A 21,133-nucleotide genomic window follows, 5' to 3' on the forward strand; every position below is an offset into this window, starting at 1 on the left:
GGATCTGGAAACTGACTCCTTAAGCAGAGCATTTACCTTAGCGCCCCTCCCTTCCCCACCCCGCCCTACTGAGTGCAAAACTACTGCAATTCAATTAAAAAATATATTCCATAGTAATTTCGTCTCTTTAACATTTTCGTCTTTGAACTTGTGCTGTACAATATGCTAATTTCCCAAACAGATATACCATTGCATATGGGATAATAAATCTATCGCAGATGTAATGTAAATTAAGCGATATAGTCACCCAAACAAGTTCACAGATATGCGGTGTGTGATGAAGAAACACTCCTAATTTGCGAATTCTTTCCGAAACGCACAAGTGGGAACAATATTTTACTCGAAAGTGGTGACGTTAACCCATACGAGACACGATGATCCATAAATACCATGTACGTTTACTTCCCCTAATATAATGTTGAAATACAACGAGTAGATACATTCATGACAAACGCGACTGATTCGGGTTGGACGGGAGAGTCTAATTTCAAATGTTCTACAGTAGTTATTTCCCTTTAAATATTTATTTGCACTGGGGCCGAGGAGAGTTTCAACGTGACTTATGTAGGTTCAAAGACCCCACTGAAAACTGATCTGTTTAAATCACGGTTGCAGATACTTAGAGGGACGAGGGACATCTCAGACAGAATCATGAGGGAAATCGTCCACATGCAGGCTGGCCAATGTGGCAACCAAATTGGTTCAAAGGTACAGTAGGCTAAATTGTTTCGAAAACTCACTAGTACCACTGCTTATGTCTCCAGACGGGAACTGATAGCCTCGCACGTGTCTGAGAAACGTCAGGCGATAGGTCTTTCCTTGAAGAGTCAGCCATTTTTGTTATATGATAATATTGGACTCGGCTGCTGTCAGATAGTTTCGTGTATTGAGTAAAACATTGTTGGCCGTAGTACATCATGACACGGAATGTGCTGGCATTTTGTCAGGCATCAGTTCACTGATAAGGTCGCTGGTGAGCTTCTCTGAAGTGTGAAGTGGTCTGTTCGCGCTTTTTTTCATTTTTCACCGGCCGATGCCAGGTGTTAAATCGTTCTCCCAATCTTGTCTAACTGGAAACAGGAAGTATTTCATAGAATCAGAAATGGGTTGCCATGTGAAATGGTAATCACTGATGAATATGACGGGATGTGGGCTAATTTGGGACGACAAGATCGGGGACCAAAGCCAATGTGCACCGTACATCTGTAAACATGATTTAGTTCCGAGTAGTAAATGTTCCGGTTCGGAATAAATGCCGTGAAATAGAGAATGGATGACACGAATAAAAAGTCCGCACATACGGCAAATATTCTATCGAACAGGAACAAATACCGTAGGCCTAACTGATTCCAGTCATTATTGATTGCAAAATGGACTCGTCCAACTTGTCAACATCCGGGATTTCTCTAGACCGAAATACTTGTGAATCCTGTTAAGTCTAGGTGAAAATCAAATGAACGAGCGGCCATTTGCCACACACAGCAGGAAGGTGCAACAGACCGATTATGGAGGCAGAGGAATACACTGCTCTAACAGAGTATATTTGAGAAAACAAATACAAGGAAAATGCCACAGAAAACGAAAAAATGGAAAGATCGCCCTATCCACATCCCCTTAAATTTCATTCCAGTCAAATCATATCACCTGAATAGATATTTTGCATGTTTCTTTAATTGTATCTGAACATACTGAAGGACATATCAAACTTCTATAAATGCTTCTCAAAGAAATTTTTCCTCATCGTTAAAATTTAGGGGGGATAGGGGTGGAAATCTTACCGAAAAGAGGAATATGGAAGAGGGCTAAGCATGTCATGTTTCGCGAAGCTTCATTGTACTATGTATCGGACGAGATCAAGGATAAGTTTCCTCCGTTGAGGCTTGTGATAACTAGTGACCAGAAATTAGCAACCACCAGAATGTGCCATATTGATCACTGTAAGTTTACCAAAACTGTAGATCAAATTAAAATACAACGATATTTGAACAATTCTTCAGTATTGTCCGGATTTCGATCAGGACCCTTATCACCCGCGGACATGTAGATATTATACATACATCCTTGAAATAATAATTTGAAATAGATGCACAGATTTTTAAAGAAATGTGAACCATATCTAATGCCAGTTTCGGTTGCCCCATTACACAACCACCGATTTATATGATGTTAAACAAATTTAAGATTTAGCTTGCGATTAGGTCGGGCCTAAATGCCACTAAGTGAATGCATATTATCAAATATTGTGATGGTATTTATTTGGATTTTTAAAAATAGACATTTATTTTGTATAGCCATAACAAAAGATGAAACCAGTGCCCACAATAAAGACAAATGATGCCACTGACGACCTAACTGTATTGAGTCCTTTTGTAAGGAACTTACACACATGATCATTGCTTCTTAATAGCCACAGGATTTGTTCCATATGGAACAAATTACCGTAGGAAACATCTTTCTTCCTTTCATTACCCCTAAAAAACCACGCCCCAAATTTTAAGACCACCCCAACAAACAAAACCCTCTCTTAGACACTTTAGGATGTGTGTGAAAGTTCCTATTTACCCGGAATAAATTCTGTGTATACGGAACGAAATAATTGTTCCGCATGCACAATTACAGGAACAAATATTGGAATGAAAAGTTCCAACGGAAAGTTTACTATGGGGGATCCAAATCTTTTTTACACATCAGTTGTCTGTCTCAGTCCTTGAACCACATTATTTCCCCTTCTGCCTCACCCTCCCAGCTAAGCTAAAGCCCTAAATCAAGTCTAGATTTCCCCAGGTTCAGAGTCTCTGATCTCCCTTGAGTTCCTTTTCAAGTTAAATGGGTTTATTTGTTACAATCAACATTATATCAGAGACTAGAGCTGGTTATCGTTACATTTTGTCAGATCGATAATCGCTCGATTATGATCGTTTGGACGGTCATTTCATAGTCAAATACCTACGTTAGCGAACTAATTTCCGGGATGTTGTCAGCACTTGTCAATTGTTAATGCTAGCAAGTTACTTACATTTGCAGCGTCTTTGGATCATCAAGTATCCTATCGTCTTACGTTTCTGATTGTTATATGTTTTTGATCGCCCATTACAATTTCCTTTTATTGCACGAAAATGCGAGAAAATACATGAGAAGCATCCCGAATGACAACAAGGCAATCCCTGCTTTCGTTCTGACATCGATATGCTACGAATCAAGTTTCCATGCATAGGCAAAAGTATAAAAAACCCACAAGACATTAATTTTAACTCGGGGATCCTAAATCTTTACTCCAAAGATGCCATTAATGTTTCGTCTGCTTAGTTGACCTCCCACCTTACAAGATCACGCTACTAGTCATGTGACCTTGCTGGTAGATTTATTTTCATGGCATGCCATTTTTCTAAAAACTTTTTGTTTATGTTGAAGAGTGAACAAAGACATTTCCTTAAGGTTGAAACACAAAATTTATTCTGGGAAGTATTCTAATCAACCACTATATCAAAAGTTTAAGAGAATACATGAAACTGAAAATAGCTCTATTTTACCCACATTGCGTAAGTCACGTGTTTGTATGCAAATGGTACTCAAGGAATTCCCTTTTTCAGCCAATTAGAAAGTAGGTAACTTGTAACATCGGGGGTCGTATTGTGACGTTTTGTTGCATGATTGGACGAATGACTTTTGCAGAGTTTGCTCATGAATATTAAATAATTTCTATAAACCACTTTACAACTCGTAGTATTTCAATGACCGAATAGGACACCCCAATCTAAATATATCTGGCATTACCATTGCTGACTGGGGAGCAGGGTTCGAAATCTACGCTAGTCCGCTAGCCCAAGGCTAGTAAATCTCCCGGAGGACTACCAAAACATCTAACAGTACTAGTCCGCCGGGTTACCAGGCAGTAGTCGCATCAAAATGATATATAACTTTAGGAACCTAACTAACATATGATTCATTAATTAAATCTAACTATCACTTTTCACAATGTCTGAAAACACATATTACATTTCAAATGACCATATATTATCGACAAACTTAAAATTAAAAGCTATTTTTCGCAATGTTATTGGAAAAAACAATTCTCGGACACATGCTTCGGCAACGGGTCCACATCAAAGTTGTCAAAGAGCAAAGTAAGCGATGTTTGAGATGATAATTAAACAAATTGAATAAATTGAAGAATATATTCAATAACGGTACTCATAAAAGTTGTCAAACCTACATTATAACTTACTATTCCCATCTTTATTACAGCGATCGTGTAATGTAATTCAAGTGACATCTCGGCTTTTCATTAGCCTCGAACCGTTAACTCGGACACGATGTTAAAGCTAAAATATATACATGAAGCAATTTTGTCACAGGTCAAAATCTAGCACGCGATATGTCCACTAAGGTCCAGAATATACATTATAGGTAGTGATCTTGTGCGTAACACGCCTCAGAATAGCATGAATTTACCCCAAACTTTTCGCCTGAATCTAAAAGTTTTCGTTTACTTATATGTATCCATTGCTGTAATATGATTGGCTGCCTTAGGTCGCGTGTGTGATTTTGACCAATCACGATATACTCGTGAAGCAGACTGTGAAAGAAAAGCGTCATTAGAAACCAATCTTTAACCAATCAAATGCGCTTCTTACAACTGTGAAAATACTCTTGGCAAGGGTATAGTGATATAGTTGATGTTCAGAGTTTTCGAGCGATACCCGCCATCAAGCGAATGCGCCTCACATGTTTTTATCTGCTTCGAAACGGATGTATTTCCCACTGTTGTATCCGTTACGCGGTGGGAAAGCCACTGGTATCGGGAAATAGGCGACCATACATATTATTTGAGAAATATCTTTATAATAGTTTTCCGATGAAAAAATAGAAAAGAAAAACGTAAGGGGATAATTATGTCGTGCTACAAATGGAAAAAATCGCCGCATTGTTTGCTTCCTTCGTGGTTTATCTGGACATTATAAATGTGTAAGCTTGCATTTTCATTAAATATTAACTTATGTACGTTGTAGTTGTGTTATCTGAATAATATGATCATATCCATCTGTCATGACTGAATTAAACTATGCCAAAACATATTATGTGTGTGTTTGTTATGATACCACACCTCTGCCAATACTGCTTGACTAAGTCGAATTAATTATTTGGTTTATTAAAGATTGAAATTTGAGGACTACCAAAATTGTGTGAGGACTAGTAGTTTGGTGAGAGTCACTAGTCCTCATGGCTAGTAGACTTTTCAAAGAGATTTCTAACCACAGCTTCCGTTTAAGAGGTAAACAAGCAATGACAACCAGAGTGTTCAGTATAAGAAAACATGACAAGGTAGAATATAACGTTTTAATGTATGTGCATCCAAATAATGATTATTTCCGATTATCGATCTGCAGTTTATGTATAATCGTTTATTTTGACTTCGATCGAACGATTAACCATCCTACGCTCCAGCAGTATCAGAGACTAAGCCTTAGTGTTTGTCTACCTGCCATCAGTGTGCAAAATTTACGCTGGTCATGTGGTCCCTGGCTAGTAAGAAATTTAGGAAAGACTTCTGCCTGTATCCCCCCTTAAATCTCATTCTAGTCAAATCATATCACCTGAATATATATTCCTCATCTGATAAGGATGAGTTTTAACATGTTTCTTTAATTGTATCTGAACATACTGAAAGACATATCCGAATTCTAAAAATGTCACTGAAAGAAATATTTCCTCATCGTTATAATTTAGGGGGGATCGGGTGGTTGGACTTGCTGACTTGTCAATTGTGTACAGGTCTCCAGATCATTTTTCAACATCACGAGTACATACTCCTTATTTTTTCAATATAGGAGTACTGGAAAAACTTTATCGAGTACATTTAGAGTACTGAATGGAATTTAATGGAGTATCAGCATAGACGGATCCAGAGGTGGGGTGCAGGGGTACGCACCCCCACTTTTGTCCTGAGGGTTTGTTCAATGACCATTGAAACTTGGGTGAAAATGAAGTGTGCACCCCCCTTTTCTCAATAATGTGCACACCCCATCCCCCCTTTCTCAAAAAGCTGCATCTGCCCCTGATCAGCAATTCATATTTGCACAACAACATTGCTACTCTTGTGTAAACAGTTCAATAAACAATAAAACAATACTTTTTCAGATAAATACGTCTGTAAATGGTTCTAAGACCGTACACCATTGCTGTGGTGCATATCTGCTACGTTTTCTAAATTATTTCCTTCTGTATTGTGCATTTATTTTATCCGTACATATGCCGTTACAGCCCTTATCTGGAGCCATGCGTGTAGATCCCAATTATGTAGGTTGATGCCCATAATGTTGATCACTGGATTGTATGGTCCAGACTTGATTATTTACAGACCTGAGTACCGTTCCACTAACCGATCTTATCTAAGATCTATCTTAGCCAGTTACGCAAATTTTAAAATAGTCTTAGCTAAAAGTTGCACCCGTTCCACTAACCGATCTTAGGCCGATTGTAGCCGGTCCCTATCTTATGATCCGATGCAAGCCTTGCTTGCGACTCTTAGATAGAGATATGTGAGGTGCGAGTTATCTCCCTTTGTATATTCTAGCAGATGATGGAAGTAGTTTTGGAACTAATAGGTATAAACGTGGAGAAAAATCTCAAGCAAAATATTACGGTAGTGCGCACCTTGGTTTCAGGGACAAGATCGCTATCTACCTCGCCACAAGCACATCATCTGATAATGATCAAGAATCTGTCAGTGGTCTTGATAAACACGCAGCCTGCCTTAAAATTTAGAATCCCCCACCAGGGATTGGGATAGAGAACTTTAACAATGGGCCATTTTCAGGATTATTAGCATTTTCGGAATTTAGAATGGGCCACTGACCTTGTATCAATAGTATACTTCAAAATTTTAATGGACCATTTTATAGTGTACTGTGCTAAATGGCCCATGACCTCTGCCTTTCTCAATCCCTGCCCCACTAAACAAGCGCACGTTCAAACATATTTGCATCTTTTTGTTTCAGAACGTTGTAGTGGTGGTCCGATTAATTGAAATAATCGAAGATTGGTCGCAATGACAAAACGACCAAGCAATCGATCATGTTTTCTCATAATCGAACACAATCAATTTGGGAACACTTGTTTGCAATAACAATATTTTTCATAAGGTTTGTTTTGTCTGTTAGATTTCATTAGCACTACAAGCTCTTCCAATTAATGATTAAATTTTTTTAAAGACTCCATGAAATTCATGTTCCTAACATGCTAGTCATCCTTTAAAGATGTGAAATTTGCAAATGCATTTTGTGCAATTTGCAAAGAAAACGAAAGAACTACATGTTTTTTTCTTTATCTTTTGTGCATTAACAAACATAACCAGAAAAATTTGAAAAATGACGCTAACCAATTTTTTTCGATGATTGATCGGTTGTAATGAACCAGTCATCAATTATGAGATTTAAACCAATTCCCAACACTAGAACATTGTTCACTTCATGATTGGTCGCTATTCTTAAAGGGCAAGTTTACACGAAAATTAACCTTTTTGTCTTGCACTTTTTTATCACAAAAGGTGTTTGTGAAGTAGTTTTATAGCCAAAACAGTACATGTATCAGAAGTAACTAATTTATTTTTTGCGTTATATTGATTCAAGTTTTCCAAATTAACAGAGTTCTATGTCCATAATAAACACACCATGGCTTATGTCCCTTGGAAATAACGTCATTGGTGCCCAACTGATAAAAGAAAGACGTTAGAGCTTATTAGACCCATTTCACATGGTGCAGGTATAGGTGCGGTTCTTGTGTCTCGATGTGGAGGCTATTGTTTTCATCCAGCTGTTGCCTGGCCGTCAGCTTGTCAGTTCCACACTGTGATGACGTTGCAGTTTGAAAAAACGTGTACATTGTTAAAAAATTGTATAACATTCAACCTGAGTCGGCCGTCTTTCCAACAGCATCTTTTTTCCACAAAAACTAAAACGTATATATGCATTATATCTAGCTTGCCATCAGCGAATGTGCCGGCATTCTACGTTTGCTACTTAATTCCTACATAAATCGTACGATATATGTCCCTCCTCTTCCACCTTAACCTTGATATTGATACCATATCAAAATACAACACGAAGATAAATTTGAAATTTCCTCTTTCTATATCATCCGCTCATTGTAGATCAAATATACTGAAAATTTTGACACATTACTAAATCACCATTCACTGCGTTTTGCGTAATTTATAGTATATCTTAATTCAAATGTCAAACTTTACTATGAGAATTGAATTTAAAAGAGATACGTATGATTGTGATCAGCGGTAGTTTTGTTGTTTGATCGAATCACTAATGCTCGTTCTGAAACATTGTTGATGAACGGAGAATCGCTGAGAATGTTTTGGAAAATACGCAAACACAATTAACGTCAAAGTGAATTTTCAGCCATATTGCAGAGTGTTTTTATAAAATCACGTCACACGTATGTCAGTTATGTTTTGCGCATAAAATCAGTTGTATAATTCAACACCATCTTCCTTACATGAATCCATGAATTCCTCATACAATTTAAAATGAGGTGACAAATGGACTGTCACCAATACGAAGTGATTTAGTGAAATCTAAAGAAATGTATAAGATGCCGTGCTGGAAAGGACCGCTGTTATATACCCGCTTGAGGCGTTTAAGCTGGCTTGAGAATATAGTGATAGGCTCTGTCTGTCCCGATGGCAACGAATTGCAATATCTTAAGAACCGTTCTCTAGATTCTTTTCATATTTGGTACCTAGGTTCATTACAGTATAAGAAAGGTCCAAGTCAGGTTTGGTGACCTTGACCTTCATTTCAAGGTCACAAGGGGACTTTCTCGTTTTTCCTGCATGTTAAGCTATCTCAAGAACCGTTCACTGGATGTTCTTCATATTCAATACAAAGCTTTATCTAGGGAAGGCGTAAGGCCTAGTCGATTTTGGTGACCGTCACATAATTTTCAAGGTCATGGCGACACTTTGATGATTTCAGCATGTAAACCTGAATTGTCAGCAAGATATTTCAAGAAAGGTTCACTGGATTTTCTTCAGACTTTCAAGACTTCCCTTAAATGTTTTTCAATAAGCAATTTCTTTTGTACTATCTTTGCATATTTCATACACTATGACATTCATGTCAAAGTCAGCCTTGAAAATATGTGTGTGTTTGAACGCCTAAAGAGCAAGATATCAAGAGAGGTTGATTGGTCATGTTTTTGTTGACATTTAACTTAAACTTTCATTACTTTTTAAGTTTGATATGATAATTTGCGGCAGGGGGTTATGTCACGTTAGTGACAATGCTTGTTTGAAATGTAAACAAGGCCAATCTCAGATTTTACACTGTGTATCCGTTCGCCTACCTGTTGCATACACTTGCTCATTAGTTTTAGAACATGCATGGGAAAGGTATCGTAGCAAGAGAGAGTTAATTATATAGGTGTATTTCCATGATTTCCTAGATTCATCACAACATATTATCGTTTCTGAAAGCGTGACGCCATGACTGACGCAAACTCACACACACCGACGATGGTACTTCACATAATTTCTGAATATCTCCCTTGGTCACAATGAAAACAAAAAGAAAATAATAACTAGTAGACAGTGAGAATGTTTCGGACTACTTGCATGTCACGTTTATGCTTGAACAACGAAAGTTTCCCTCGAAAAATCTGGCGTACTCGTGTTGGTGAGCATGCCATTTTGAAAAACTCGCTTCCGATAGTGATGTCATACGGACATCAACAATGTTATACATATTTGGTATTTTCATTGAGGTGAGGTTATGAATGAAAATACACACGATCAATTTGTCCTGCTGCTTACATTTTCTGTTCTTATGCTTTCGTATTTTCACAAACTTTTTCACATGATTATTTTCAATATTAATATCTTTTGATTTGGGACTAGACAGGAGAGATCCAGTCTAAAATCAAGTAACTCTGGCCTTGGTACCAATTGATAATGGCATGACATCAACACTTAGAGCGGTAACTCTGAAAAATGAGTGTATATGTTCAAACTGATATTAACTAATTTGGCTGGATTTATTTGTGTACACTTCCCCTTTAACCATGATGTTGCAATATTGTTGTACAAATGTATTACACCAACTCCTTTGGTGTTCCCATGATGACAGTCGTCAGACGGGCCTTACATTTGTAAGGTTTCAGTGCAGTGTTTGTTTACATCACAGAAACAAACAAATTCATTTCATGGGGGGTTTTAGGGGACTGAAATGCTCGCTCTTCTTCACGTAGAATATGAAAGCCACCATTTTGGTTTCTCTACAATTGATTTTAGCGATCCTAAGTTGGTCATGAGCAACTTAGACTTTGGATCTTAATTTACGATTGACTTGTTTAGTGGAACGGTATGCCGATCGTAACGTCACGCTAAGATTGGGATTTTAGGGGTTTACGATTGGCGTAGGGCTAAGATTGGTTAGTGGAACGGCACCCTGGACCATATGATATAGCTGGAGTCTGGAAAATTGCCTGGTGCTGCATTAAACAACCAACAAGCATGTCAAGTTACTGCTGCATGGCGGTCAATGATTGATCATGTTGATCAGCTAAATATGTTGACTTCTGAAAGTGCAATAATCGTTATAGTTTCCAGAATAGTTGTAATTACTTTTGATGTTTATTTTTTCTTAAAATACCTTCAGTTAATAATTTGAAGTGTTAAAAGTTGTTTATGCAACACAAAAAAATGTAAAGTCAAGCCAATATTTTCATTTATCATCCAATACTGGTTTCCAGAGGAGATATCGCTTGTACTTTAAAAATCACTGGTCCTTATTGATTCTTAGTAGTGGTGGTCCGATTAATTGAAATAATCAAAGATTGGTTGCAGTGACTAAATGACCAAGCAATCGATCATGTTTTCTCATAATCAAACACAAACAATTCTGGAACACTTGTTTGCAATAACAATATTTTTCACAAGGTTGGTTTTGTCTGTTACATTTCATGAGCACTACAAGCTCGGTCCAAGTCATGATTGAATTTATCTTAAAGACCCCAAGAGTTCCTGACATACTAGTCATCCTTTAACAATGTGCAATTTTGCGAAAAAAATAACCAAAGAACTACATGTTTTTTTCTTTGTTTTTGTGCAAACAGGAAAATTTCATAAATAACGCTAACCAATTATTTTCGATGGTTGATCGGTTGTAATGAACCAATCATCAATTATGAGGTTTTAACCAATTCCCAACACTAATTCTTAGTGGTACTGTTATTAGTGTTAAGGGACTCTTTAATGTCAAATTCAAATTTGCACTTGCTTTGTAGAATTTCATCTTTAAAATGACAACTCCCTCCTCATAAGACTTTATTCAATCAGAATCAGAATCAGATTTTTCAGAAAACAGTTTTGTATATCTTACTGATTTCAAAAATTTAATACCCTAGACAACAGCTCAAAACGTGTAAAATTATATTGACAGCCTTAAACATCTACTGGACCGTTGGGATAGCACTTATCAAAGTTGCACTGGTCCTGTCAACATTTTACTAGACCCGGGCCAGTGGGATAGCGTGAATGTCGAGCCCTGAAATTACATGCCTTGAACGCAAGGGAAAAAGTCCCAGATCTGATTTGTTCAACCAATAATTAATGGATTGATTTCAAATTTTTTCAATGGCATCTTTATTTAATGAAAAGGTGAAGTGTAAAGTTAGATACAGATGTCACAAAATAACAAGACTAAGCATAAATGATTGTCGGTCAACTGAAGCAAGGCGTCATGGTCAGGGTATTGATGAGCCACATTTTGTGGCTTCTATTGCACCTTCCCTTACACAAAATAATTTTAAAAACTTCAAACTTCAAGTTGTCATGAGGGTATTTGTGATGGTCTAAACTTTTCATTCTCAAGGAAAGTGCAGAGATAAGGGGTTGACTACTCTGAATTGTAATGTATAAAAGTACATTTTCTTCAGGCCCCCAAAAAATGTGTGTTTAGGGTAACATGAAATTATAAAACAGGGTTGGTAGGTAGGGTTTATCTTTTTTTTTCTTACGTTTTTTTTTAAATGCACTCGCATATTTTTCATAAAATCACATATATATTTAATATCAGGCACCAGTTTTGAAAGAAAAGAGAGGAAACCAGTTTAAAATTTTGATAACCGAAGCTTCAACACTTTCTAAATTCAACATTTATGAAAAACAAGAGTAAGTGAGCACAGGTCACATATGGTCGCCCCCAACATTGGGGAATACATGCTGTTGGAATAGCAAATGTTTCGCTGTCTATAAAAAAAACGGGCAAAAAGTTTAAGGTCGGGAAGTTTGTGATGGGGTCGGTCAGGAAACCGTAAACACACAGAATGTTTTTTATGCATTTAGCATGTACTTAAAAACGTGTTTTGTCTGTTATTGTTAGTTTTATTTGGTCCATTGGAAGTAACACAATGGATATCATGAAAAAGGCAGTCTTACTTTAAGCCATTTGTCCAGATTCAGGGTTAAGTAAACTTCCTTAGTATCACATTATCTTTGTTAACGGTTGTCCGTACACTTCCTCAAGGAGCTACTGAAAGTGTCAACCTGACATTCAGATTGTACACTGGTTTGGGACTCCTGACTGACCAGGGGGCGGTGCTGTAGCCTAGTGGTGAAAGCGTTCGCTTGTCATGCCAAACACCTGAGTTCGATTCCCCACAAGGGTACAATGTGTGAAGCCCATTTCTGGTATCCCCTGACGTGATGTTGCTGGAATATTGCTGAAAGCAGCATAAAACTAAACTCACTCACTCCAGAATGACCAGGGGTTAAAAAATATCAAGTCAAGTTTCCGTGTCGAGCAACTTAATTGTTCATTTGTGCATGGCTGTGGGCAGGAGAATTGCTGTGAATGAAACAACCTGTTACACTAGTGTATATCTGTTATACAGATAATTTTATGCTTACGTCCGTCTCTCCGTTTGAGACTTTCGAATGTCTGCAGGCTGGGCTATCTTGATAGAAGCAAGGCTCATTTAAACTTTATTTTTCAATAATGTATAGTATGAACATAGAATTTGTATACAATGGGAGTTCAAGTTCCAAAATAGTTATTAGAACAATATTGAACGAAATGACATGTTTAATCATCAAACATCAGTTTCTGTCTGGGAAGACAGTGAGAATTATTTAAAGGTCACATGCTACGTAAAACACAACTTTGCAGATTCTGATACCTTTCGGTATGGACTTACCGAAACAAAGCGTCAAAAATGCAAATTCAACTTATAAAGTTGAAAAATAACGCGATGAAAAAAAACGCGCGAAATCGGAGTTCAAACGTTTCACTAATTTTCCCCAGACTTTTCTGGGGGAATAACGGAGTTTCAACAGCTGGGATCGCTCATAGCTTGCGTGCGCAGTGAAATGTTCGGCATAACTTGGAGGGCGGGCTGTCTGGTGAATACTTCGGTGAAGGCTTTGGTGTGAGCTATTTTCATAATGTTTTGTTGATATCTCACTGCGCCTTGAGCTTTTGTATGTTATGAGAGTAAATAAACTGTTTATATAATTTCATTTGTCTATTTCCACCACGTTCTTCTTACCGAAGTCACTTTCTCAGTTCGATACTTAAAAGCAATGTCATTATTAAGCGTTGACACAATTTCTAACTGTGATATAGATATGTAAGCTGTCACAGACAAAACTCAATGTCTTGTTTTATTGACACCTGTGTGTCTGCCTGCCTGTCTGCTAATGACAATATTCAATACACAACTGCGATCACTGACCACATGCAATTTGAACTTTACACCAATCAGGCTATACACCATAGACAACATGCATTGGTTTATGGCCCGAGTTCGGTCTCTGTCACATTATGTAATTACACAGACAGGCAGGTGTGATACTTGAACACATGACATGTTATGATGTCTGTTGATTGCAAAATGTTATACACAAAAAATGAGCATGTATTTACAAAACCCAACATCTCTATATATACAAACACAATAAGCCGTGAAGGCGGCATCTGCTAATGAACCAGCCGTTACACTTGAGTGCACACCCACCCGCTCTGACTGGGTTTGGTATCCGGCTGCTTCGTTTCGAGGGAGGTAAACCCAAGTACAAAATATTGCACTTTTGATTTGCGATTATACGCTTATAATTTTGTTTATTTGTTTTTTCATAATCAGCAATGCATATTATATGTCATGAAGAAGTGATAAGTGTGTTTTAATTATGTTTGATTTTTTGGTTGCATGTGACCTTTAACAAAAACAGTGTCTGCTCTAAATGTGAAATTGCAATTTACAAGCAGTGGCAATTTAGAAAGCAACAACATATATTGAACAGTGAAGTTTCACATTAGTTTTGAACTGAGTATTACAACATTAATAATCTGTAAAGAATTTTTTTGGATAAAATTGTTAAAACAATTAAATATATTACAAGAATAGGAAAGATACCACGGTACCAGTGTGACATTAAATGAGTAAAAAAGACATAATAGTTTCAAAAGATTGAAGGAGAAACTGATTCTTAGATACGATTTTTTTAATTGTAAAAAATCGACAATTTAGAAAAGAAATAAAGATGTTGAGACTTGCATTAAGTCAAGTTAACATTTAGAAAAACATTTTAACTCCTGCTTTTTCTAAATATGTACTTCCTTTCTGATCTGAGGCAATGGGGTAGCCTATTGGTTGAAGTGTTTGTTGTCACGCTGAAGACCTGGGTTCCACTCCCAGCATGTGTACAATGTGTGAAGCCCTTTTCTGGTAATCCCCACCGTGATATTGCTGGAATATTGCGAAAAGCGGCGTAAAACTACGCTCACTGACTCATTCCTTGCTGATCTCCTGGAGCCACTAAAGTAAGGCCAGAAATGATTCCAAAATGCTTTTTGGCTTCAATATCAATATGATGAATTTAACACAAGATAAAAGCACATATATGATACATGTACGACTCTACCTAGTTGGATATTAAAGCTCAGATGAAAAAATGCAATTGAGGGGTGACTCACAGGAGGAAATTTTGACGGCATTTTAACAACATTTGTAAATATTCTAAGTACAAACTGTAGTTTTGAAATACAGACTATAATTATTCATATAGCCTCAACTAATTAAATTACGTAAATGATTGTACAAAGTTGTTTGTTTTTTTAACATCTACATGTGAAAAAGAAGAAACGCTTGTAGTAGTTATGTTCAAGATAATTATGTAAAATAGTCTTAATTCAAATCACATAGACAATCTTGTTCACCCATAGATGTTTCACTTCGTGTATGAGCATTGAACTGGAAACATGCGACTTGATATCTCTGCAGAACAGTTAAATTTCAAATTTATTCCAGTATTTCATACTGGAGAAACAAAGGGGGAAAACTCTCGTCAGCTATGACCGGGTTTACTAAAGCCCTTAATTTGACATATAGTCAGGTTTACAAAGTTGTAACCAAATCGGTTACCTCAGGGGTCGTGTCAAAATCAAAACCAGGTAGGAATCACAAACTGGATAGCTTTGATAAGGGTGTCATACGCCGTGCAATTTATAAACTGTTTGAACGCAAAATCCCACTGACGTGTGCTAAAATACAAGGCGAGATCAAAGATACATTAAATGTCCTGTTGTAAATCCACTAGAGTCCTCCACCAGCAGGGGGTAGAATAGGTCTTCAGCAACCCATGTGCTTGGCATAAAAGGCGACTATGCTTGTTGTAAGAGGCGACTAACGGGATCAGGTGGTCAGTTTCGCTGACTTGGTTGACACATGTCATCGGTTCCCAATTGCGCAGATCGATGCTCATGCTGTTGATCACTGGATTGTCTGGTCCAGACTCGATTATTTACAGACCGCTACCATATAGCTGGGATATTGCTGTGTGCGGCGTAAAACTAAACTCACTCACTCCACCAGCAGTGATACTGACACTTGATATTTTAAGACGGTCCCTGACATGCACTGCCCGTGCGTTACATAACGCTGTCACCCTGTCACCCTGTCACCCTGTCTGCCTGCCAGGTGGGTCACAGTATAGTTTGTTTCTTAGAAGACTCAGGGATAGAAATACTTTTTTTGTAAGTGCCTTAGGCAGAGATGCCAACCCTTAATCTAAGAAAAACGGAGTCGTGACTGGCTGAAAGCCAGGCCTGAGCACCAAATGTGCGAGTTGGGGGTGATCGTATGGTCGGCTCTGCCATTTTGCTTCACTTTGACATGCATTCGGAAAAACTTTGTGAATTTTCATCGTCAATAACACGGAATATCCACAATCGACACCCAAAGGATCAAACACTAAGCTTCTGAATGCTTTTACCAGTGTTCACTCAAATAAATCACCGGCGACTTATGAAATTGTCTACCGCAAAAATAAATTCAGAATTTTTTCTCAAAAATAGGAGTTTAGTGAAAATCTGAGAGCAGATTTTGTATTTGAAAATCAGAGTAACTCCTCCAAAATCGGAGTGGTTGGCATCTCTGCTTAGGGCACCAGACAATATTTTAGATGTGGGTACAGTGAATAATATTGTGTGTCCTTCTGGATGCTGTGAATTCTTTCTACATTTGAGCATACTGGACGCACATTTGCGTGTCACGTAAAAACCTTGGTCGAGGCATTTATTATTATGTTACAGTGGTCAAAAATGGATTTTTTCAAACACAAGATTGATTTTGAATATGAATTGCTATCTATGACCAAGGAAAACCAAGTTCTATGGATAGTCAACTTCTTTATTGCAATGAGTGTGACGTTTTGGTGTAGGTACTAACACCGTTATTAAGCAAGTGATGCCGGTGTTAGTACCAACACCAAAACGTTGCAATAAAGAAGTTGACTATCCACAGAACTTGATTTTCCTTCATATATACAATTTCTAAAATGCCTCTCAAAGAAGTTATCTATGACCAATTAACAGGACGGCTTCAACAACAGCTATGGTATTTAATGTGTGAAAGAATGTGTGTGTATTGTTTCTCACATGTAAAACGTATGCTAATATCTCCTGTTTTTCAGTTCTGGGAGGTGATCTCCGACGAGCACGGCATCGACCCCACCGGCACCTACCATGGTGACTCCGACCTCCAGTTGGAGAGGATCAATGTCTACTACAATGAAGCTTCTGGTAGGCACAATTTAGTAACGTGATACAGGGCTCATCAGCAGAAATATGTCTCGTTTCAAAGAACCAACACTTTTCTTCTGAATCAAGGATATTCAAGTAAGATGCAACAATCAGGTATTCATCTGGACCTAAGTGGCCATATCTGGCTATGAAAACAAAGTCATTCATTATATGTAGTAGACCACTGATTGATAATGTTAAAGCTATCTCTTGAAAGCTTTGATTTTCATCTTTTCAGGAGGCAAATATGTCCCCCGTGCTGTCTTGGTCGACCTGGAGCCCGGCACTATGGACTCTGTCCGATCTGGTCCTTTTGGACAGATCTTCCGTCCAGACAACTTCGTGTTCGGCCAGAGCGGTGCTGGCAACAACTGGGCCAAGGGTCACTACACAGAAGGTGCTGAGCTGGTGGACTCTGTGTTGGATGTTGTTCGCAAAGAGGCAGAGAGCTGTGACTGTCTTCAGGGCTTCCAGCTGACCCACTCTCTGGGTGGCGGCACCGGGTCAGGCATGGGCACCCTCCTCATCAGTAAGATCAGAGAGGAGTACCCCGACCGAATCATGAACACTTTCTCCGTTGTGCCATCACCAAAGGTAGATGCTTACAAAGATTAGTTACCAATGAAGAGTGCATCTCTGAATTTACCAACATGATATTTTATATTAGGTTGGACAAGGGTTCAAATCGCCTTAGGCCCCACCATGCTTGTGCAAAGTTGCCTTAGTAAGAGAAACCTGATGTATGTTCCAATTCCCATTTGCAAGCATCATACCCTTGCAGATGGAATTGCATATCTTCTCTCGCTTCTGCAAAGGTGACATTTTGTAATATAACTGAAACATGTTTGACAGCGGTGTGAAACAGATCCGTCTCATACATTTTCAAGTTAACACTTCCAGTAATTCTATCAAAAATGTATTTGTTAAAAGAAATCAAAATCAATTATATCATTTATGATATCTTATATTATTTTAGGTATCCGACACGGTCGTCGAGCCCTACAACGCCACTCTGTCAGTCCATCAGTTGGTTGAGAACACAGATGAAAGTTACTGTATCGACAACGAGGCTCTGTACGACATCTGCTTCAGAACACTGAAACTGACCACACCCACATACGGTGACCTCAACCATCTTGTGTCAGCCACAATGTCCGGAGTGACCACTTGTCTGAGGTTCCCTGGTCAGTTGAACGCTGATCTCCGTAAACTGGCTGTCAACATGGTACCCTTCCCCCGTCTTCATTTCTTCATGCCCGGCTTCGCTCCCCTCACCTCCAGAGGAAGCCAACAGTACCGTGCACTCACAGTGCCCGAGCTCACCCAGCAGATGTTCGATGCCAAGAACATGATGGCTGCCTGTGATCCCCGTCACGGCCGTTACCTGACAGTAGCCGCCATGTTCCGAGGCCGCATGTCCATGAAGGAGGTCGACGAACAGATGCTCAACGTCCAGAACAAGAACAGCAGCTACTTCGTTGAATGGATCCCCAACAACGTCAAGACCGCCGTCTGTGACATCCCACCACGTGGCCTCAAGATGTCGGCTACCTTCATTGGCAACAGCACTGCCATCCAGGAGCTGTTCAAGCGCATCTCCGAGCAGTTCACGGCCATGTTCAGGAGAAAGGCTTTCCTCCATTGGTACACTGGCGAGGGCATGGATGAGATGGAGTTCACTGAGGCCGAGTCCAACATGAACGACTTGGTGTCTGAGTACCAGCAGTACCAGGACGCTTCAGCTGAGGAAGAGGGAGAGTTTGACGAGGAAGAAGAGGGAGAAGTGGCTTGATTCATGTCAATCGTTTCTTCTTTGAAAGATCCTGTCGTTTCAGTCTCATGTCACAGTTTGTCCATTAGGACAAGAGTTTTTTTAATCAATGTCTCTAAAGGGTCCATTATATAAACAGTATTTCTGGTCAGCGTGCTCAAGGGTTTCATGTTTCATTCCTTTTGTCCTTAATCAGTATTACATTTCAGCATTCATTTGACATGTCCCCTTCTCATTTTCAAGTTTGTGCCAAAGACTGATTGGTTGATCAAATTTAAGGTGTGAGACACTGAATATAAAATATTCTGTGTTTGCCCTTGTTTTTATCACCTCTTGCCAACGTGGTAATCATTCGATAAATGTGTTGTGATTGGGAACTTTATTTTTCTTGCTGAATTTCATCTGTTTTTTGACAATCATATTGTTTACACATCAATTATTGTGCAATGCCTCTGCTCAGTTTTCCTGTTGGATTAATTTGATTGCATTGTACAGTTCTGATGCTGTTACAGCAATTAAAATGTTGAAATATTGTTGTTTCTGTTGTGGCATATTACAGTGGTAACACAACATCTGGTCCATAGTAGAATCATAAGGGGCTTATATGTTTTCTCTCAAAATCAACATATTTTATATCAATCACTTGTGATAAATGAGCTCCAGAGTAATTACATTTGACAAAGATGTCGTCTCTGACAGTTTTGGATTCAGATACTAAAAGGATGTGTGATGATATATTCAATATTCCACTGTGAGAAGTGTTTAATGAAATTTCACAAGGGACTGTTCAATTCTCAACACGCCAAAGACCCGGGTTTGATTCCCCACATGAGTACAATGTGTGAAGCCCATTTCTGGTGTCCCCGCCGTGATATTGCTGGAATATTGCTAAAAGCGGCGTAAAACCAAACACTCATTTCACAACAGCCTGGTGCAGGCAAACCATTGATATGAGTAATCATGCTTGCAGTTGGACCATCACCCATGCTGTTGATGATGCTTCAAGTCCTTGTGCAGAAACCTTTTCAACAGCTGATTCCTAGATTCACCCTGATTGTAGTTTTGTGGGGACCATTCCCAATGAAACCTGTCTATTAGGGTCTTACCTCCCTCATTAAAATGACATGACATGATTTAAATGAACGCAGTTTAAACTGGCATTACCCCAAACTCTGCTGTTCTGCAGCACTGGGTGCGCAGAACTTGTCTAAGGCACTGTGGTTTGATATGTATACGTTAGCACCCTCCTCAAGGATGATATGGATCAAACCATTTATGGTTTGAATCCATATGAAAAATTAAATCACCTTTGATGCATGCCAGAAACCTTGAACATGGGTTAGTGGTATGAGAAAAGTTAAATCCAGGTTCAGACCTGTGTTCGTTGAGGCACCATGTCCTGTGGGTTTCAATCAAAGTGGTACATATGGGACCTCAGAGATCAAGTTCTTTCCTCCCACAATAGGGGCGGTAGGGTGGCCTAGTGGTTAAAGTGGTCGATCGCCACACTGAAGACCTGGGTTCAATGTGTGAAGCCCATTTCTGGTGTCCCCCTCCGTGATATTGCTGGAATACTGCTAAAAGGGGCATAAAACTAAAACACTCTCAGTCACTCACTCCAGTCATAAGAAGATGAGAAGTCTTGATGCAACTGGAATACAATTCAAAGCAGGGATGAATCCAACTCGCTTGCTCCTCTACTCTGCCCTTAAAAACACTTCATACTTAGGAATCTATTCTTTCTTTTAAATCCCCATAGAGGGCATGAATATTTTTAAGTTACTGATACATTTAGAATCCCTAATAATTCCGGTCAACCAGAGTTATGTCAGACCTTTAATATCTTAAATGAATTTAAGTCCCAGATAAAATCTAAAGTATTTGAATTGTCCTAATAAACAATGAAAAGGAGACCAGACCTGTTTCATTTTCCTGAAACAAGTAAGACTTGTATGACTGACCACATTCATGTTTGGAATGGGTTAATTGAACCACCAGGTAATGTAACATATGTTATATTTGGGATTACACTTTCTCAGTAAAGTACAGATTCTAGTACTTTTGTTGGGTTGAGACCCATCCAGGATTCGAAGCAACACCCTGTCAGACACCTAATCGCCAGCACACAAAGTCGGACGCCTTACCTGTTAAACCACCGCAGCTTCCACGAAGTAAAGAAAGTGTAATTCCAAATATAATACCATGTCACATTTGACCACTTTCTAAATGGCATTGTGTACTTATACCACAAGGTAATGCTTACTGTCTTGTG

The 21,133-nt window shown here is 38.6% G+C and overlaps 1 protein-coding gene across 1 annotated transcript; it reads left to right on the forward strand.

Moving 5' to 3' along the window:
* The first annotated feature begins 549 nt into the window (after positions 1-549).
* LOC124259307 (tubulin beta chain-like) lies at positions 550-19,394 on the forward strand. The gene is made up of 4 exons (XM_046693415.1): positions 550-708; positions 16,982-17,090; positions 17,329-17,684; positions 18,067-19,394. The coding sequence occupies exons 1-4, from the start codon at positions 652-654 to the stop codon at positions 18,880-18,882; spliced, it is 1,338 nt and encodes a 445-aa protein (XP_046549371.1). The 5' UTR covers positions 550-651; the 3' UTR covers positions 18,883-19,394.
* Positions 19,395-21,133: the final 1,739 nt, after the last annotated feature.

Source organism: Haliotis rubra, unplaced genomic scaffold (assembly GCF_003918875.1).
Source record: "Haliotis rubra isolate DU_JTF1 unplaced genomic scaffold, ASM391887v1 Scf717, whole genome shotgun sequence".
NCBI classification, from domain to species: Eukaryota; Metazoa; Mollusca; class Gastropoda; order Lepetellida; family Haliotidae; genus Haliotis; species Haliotis rubra.

Excerpts from the sequence above, each read along its gene's own strand:
- LOC124259307 (XM_046693415.1), top strand. The coding sequence starts at position 652 with ATGAGGGAAATCGTCCACATGCAGGCTGGCCAATGTGGCAACCAAATT. Across the intron at positions 709-16,981 it reads GCAACCAAATTGGTTCAAAG|TTCTGGGAGGTGATCTCCGA; the intron begins GTACAGTAGGCT and ends CCTGTTTTTCAG. Across the intron at positions 17,685-18,066 it reads CCGTTGTGCCATCACCAAAG|GTATCCGACACGGTCGTCGA; the intron begins GTAGATGCTTAC and ends ATATTATTTTAG.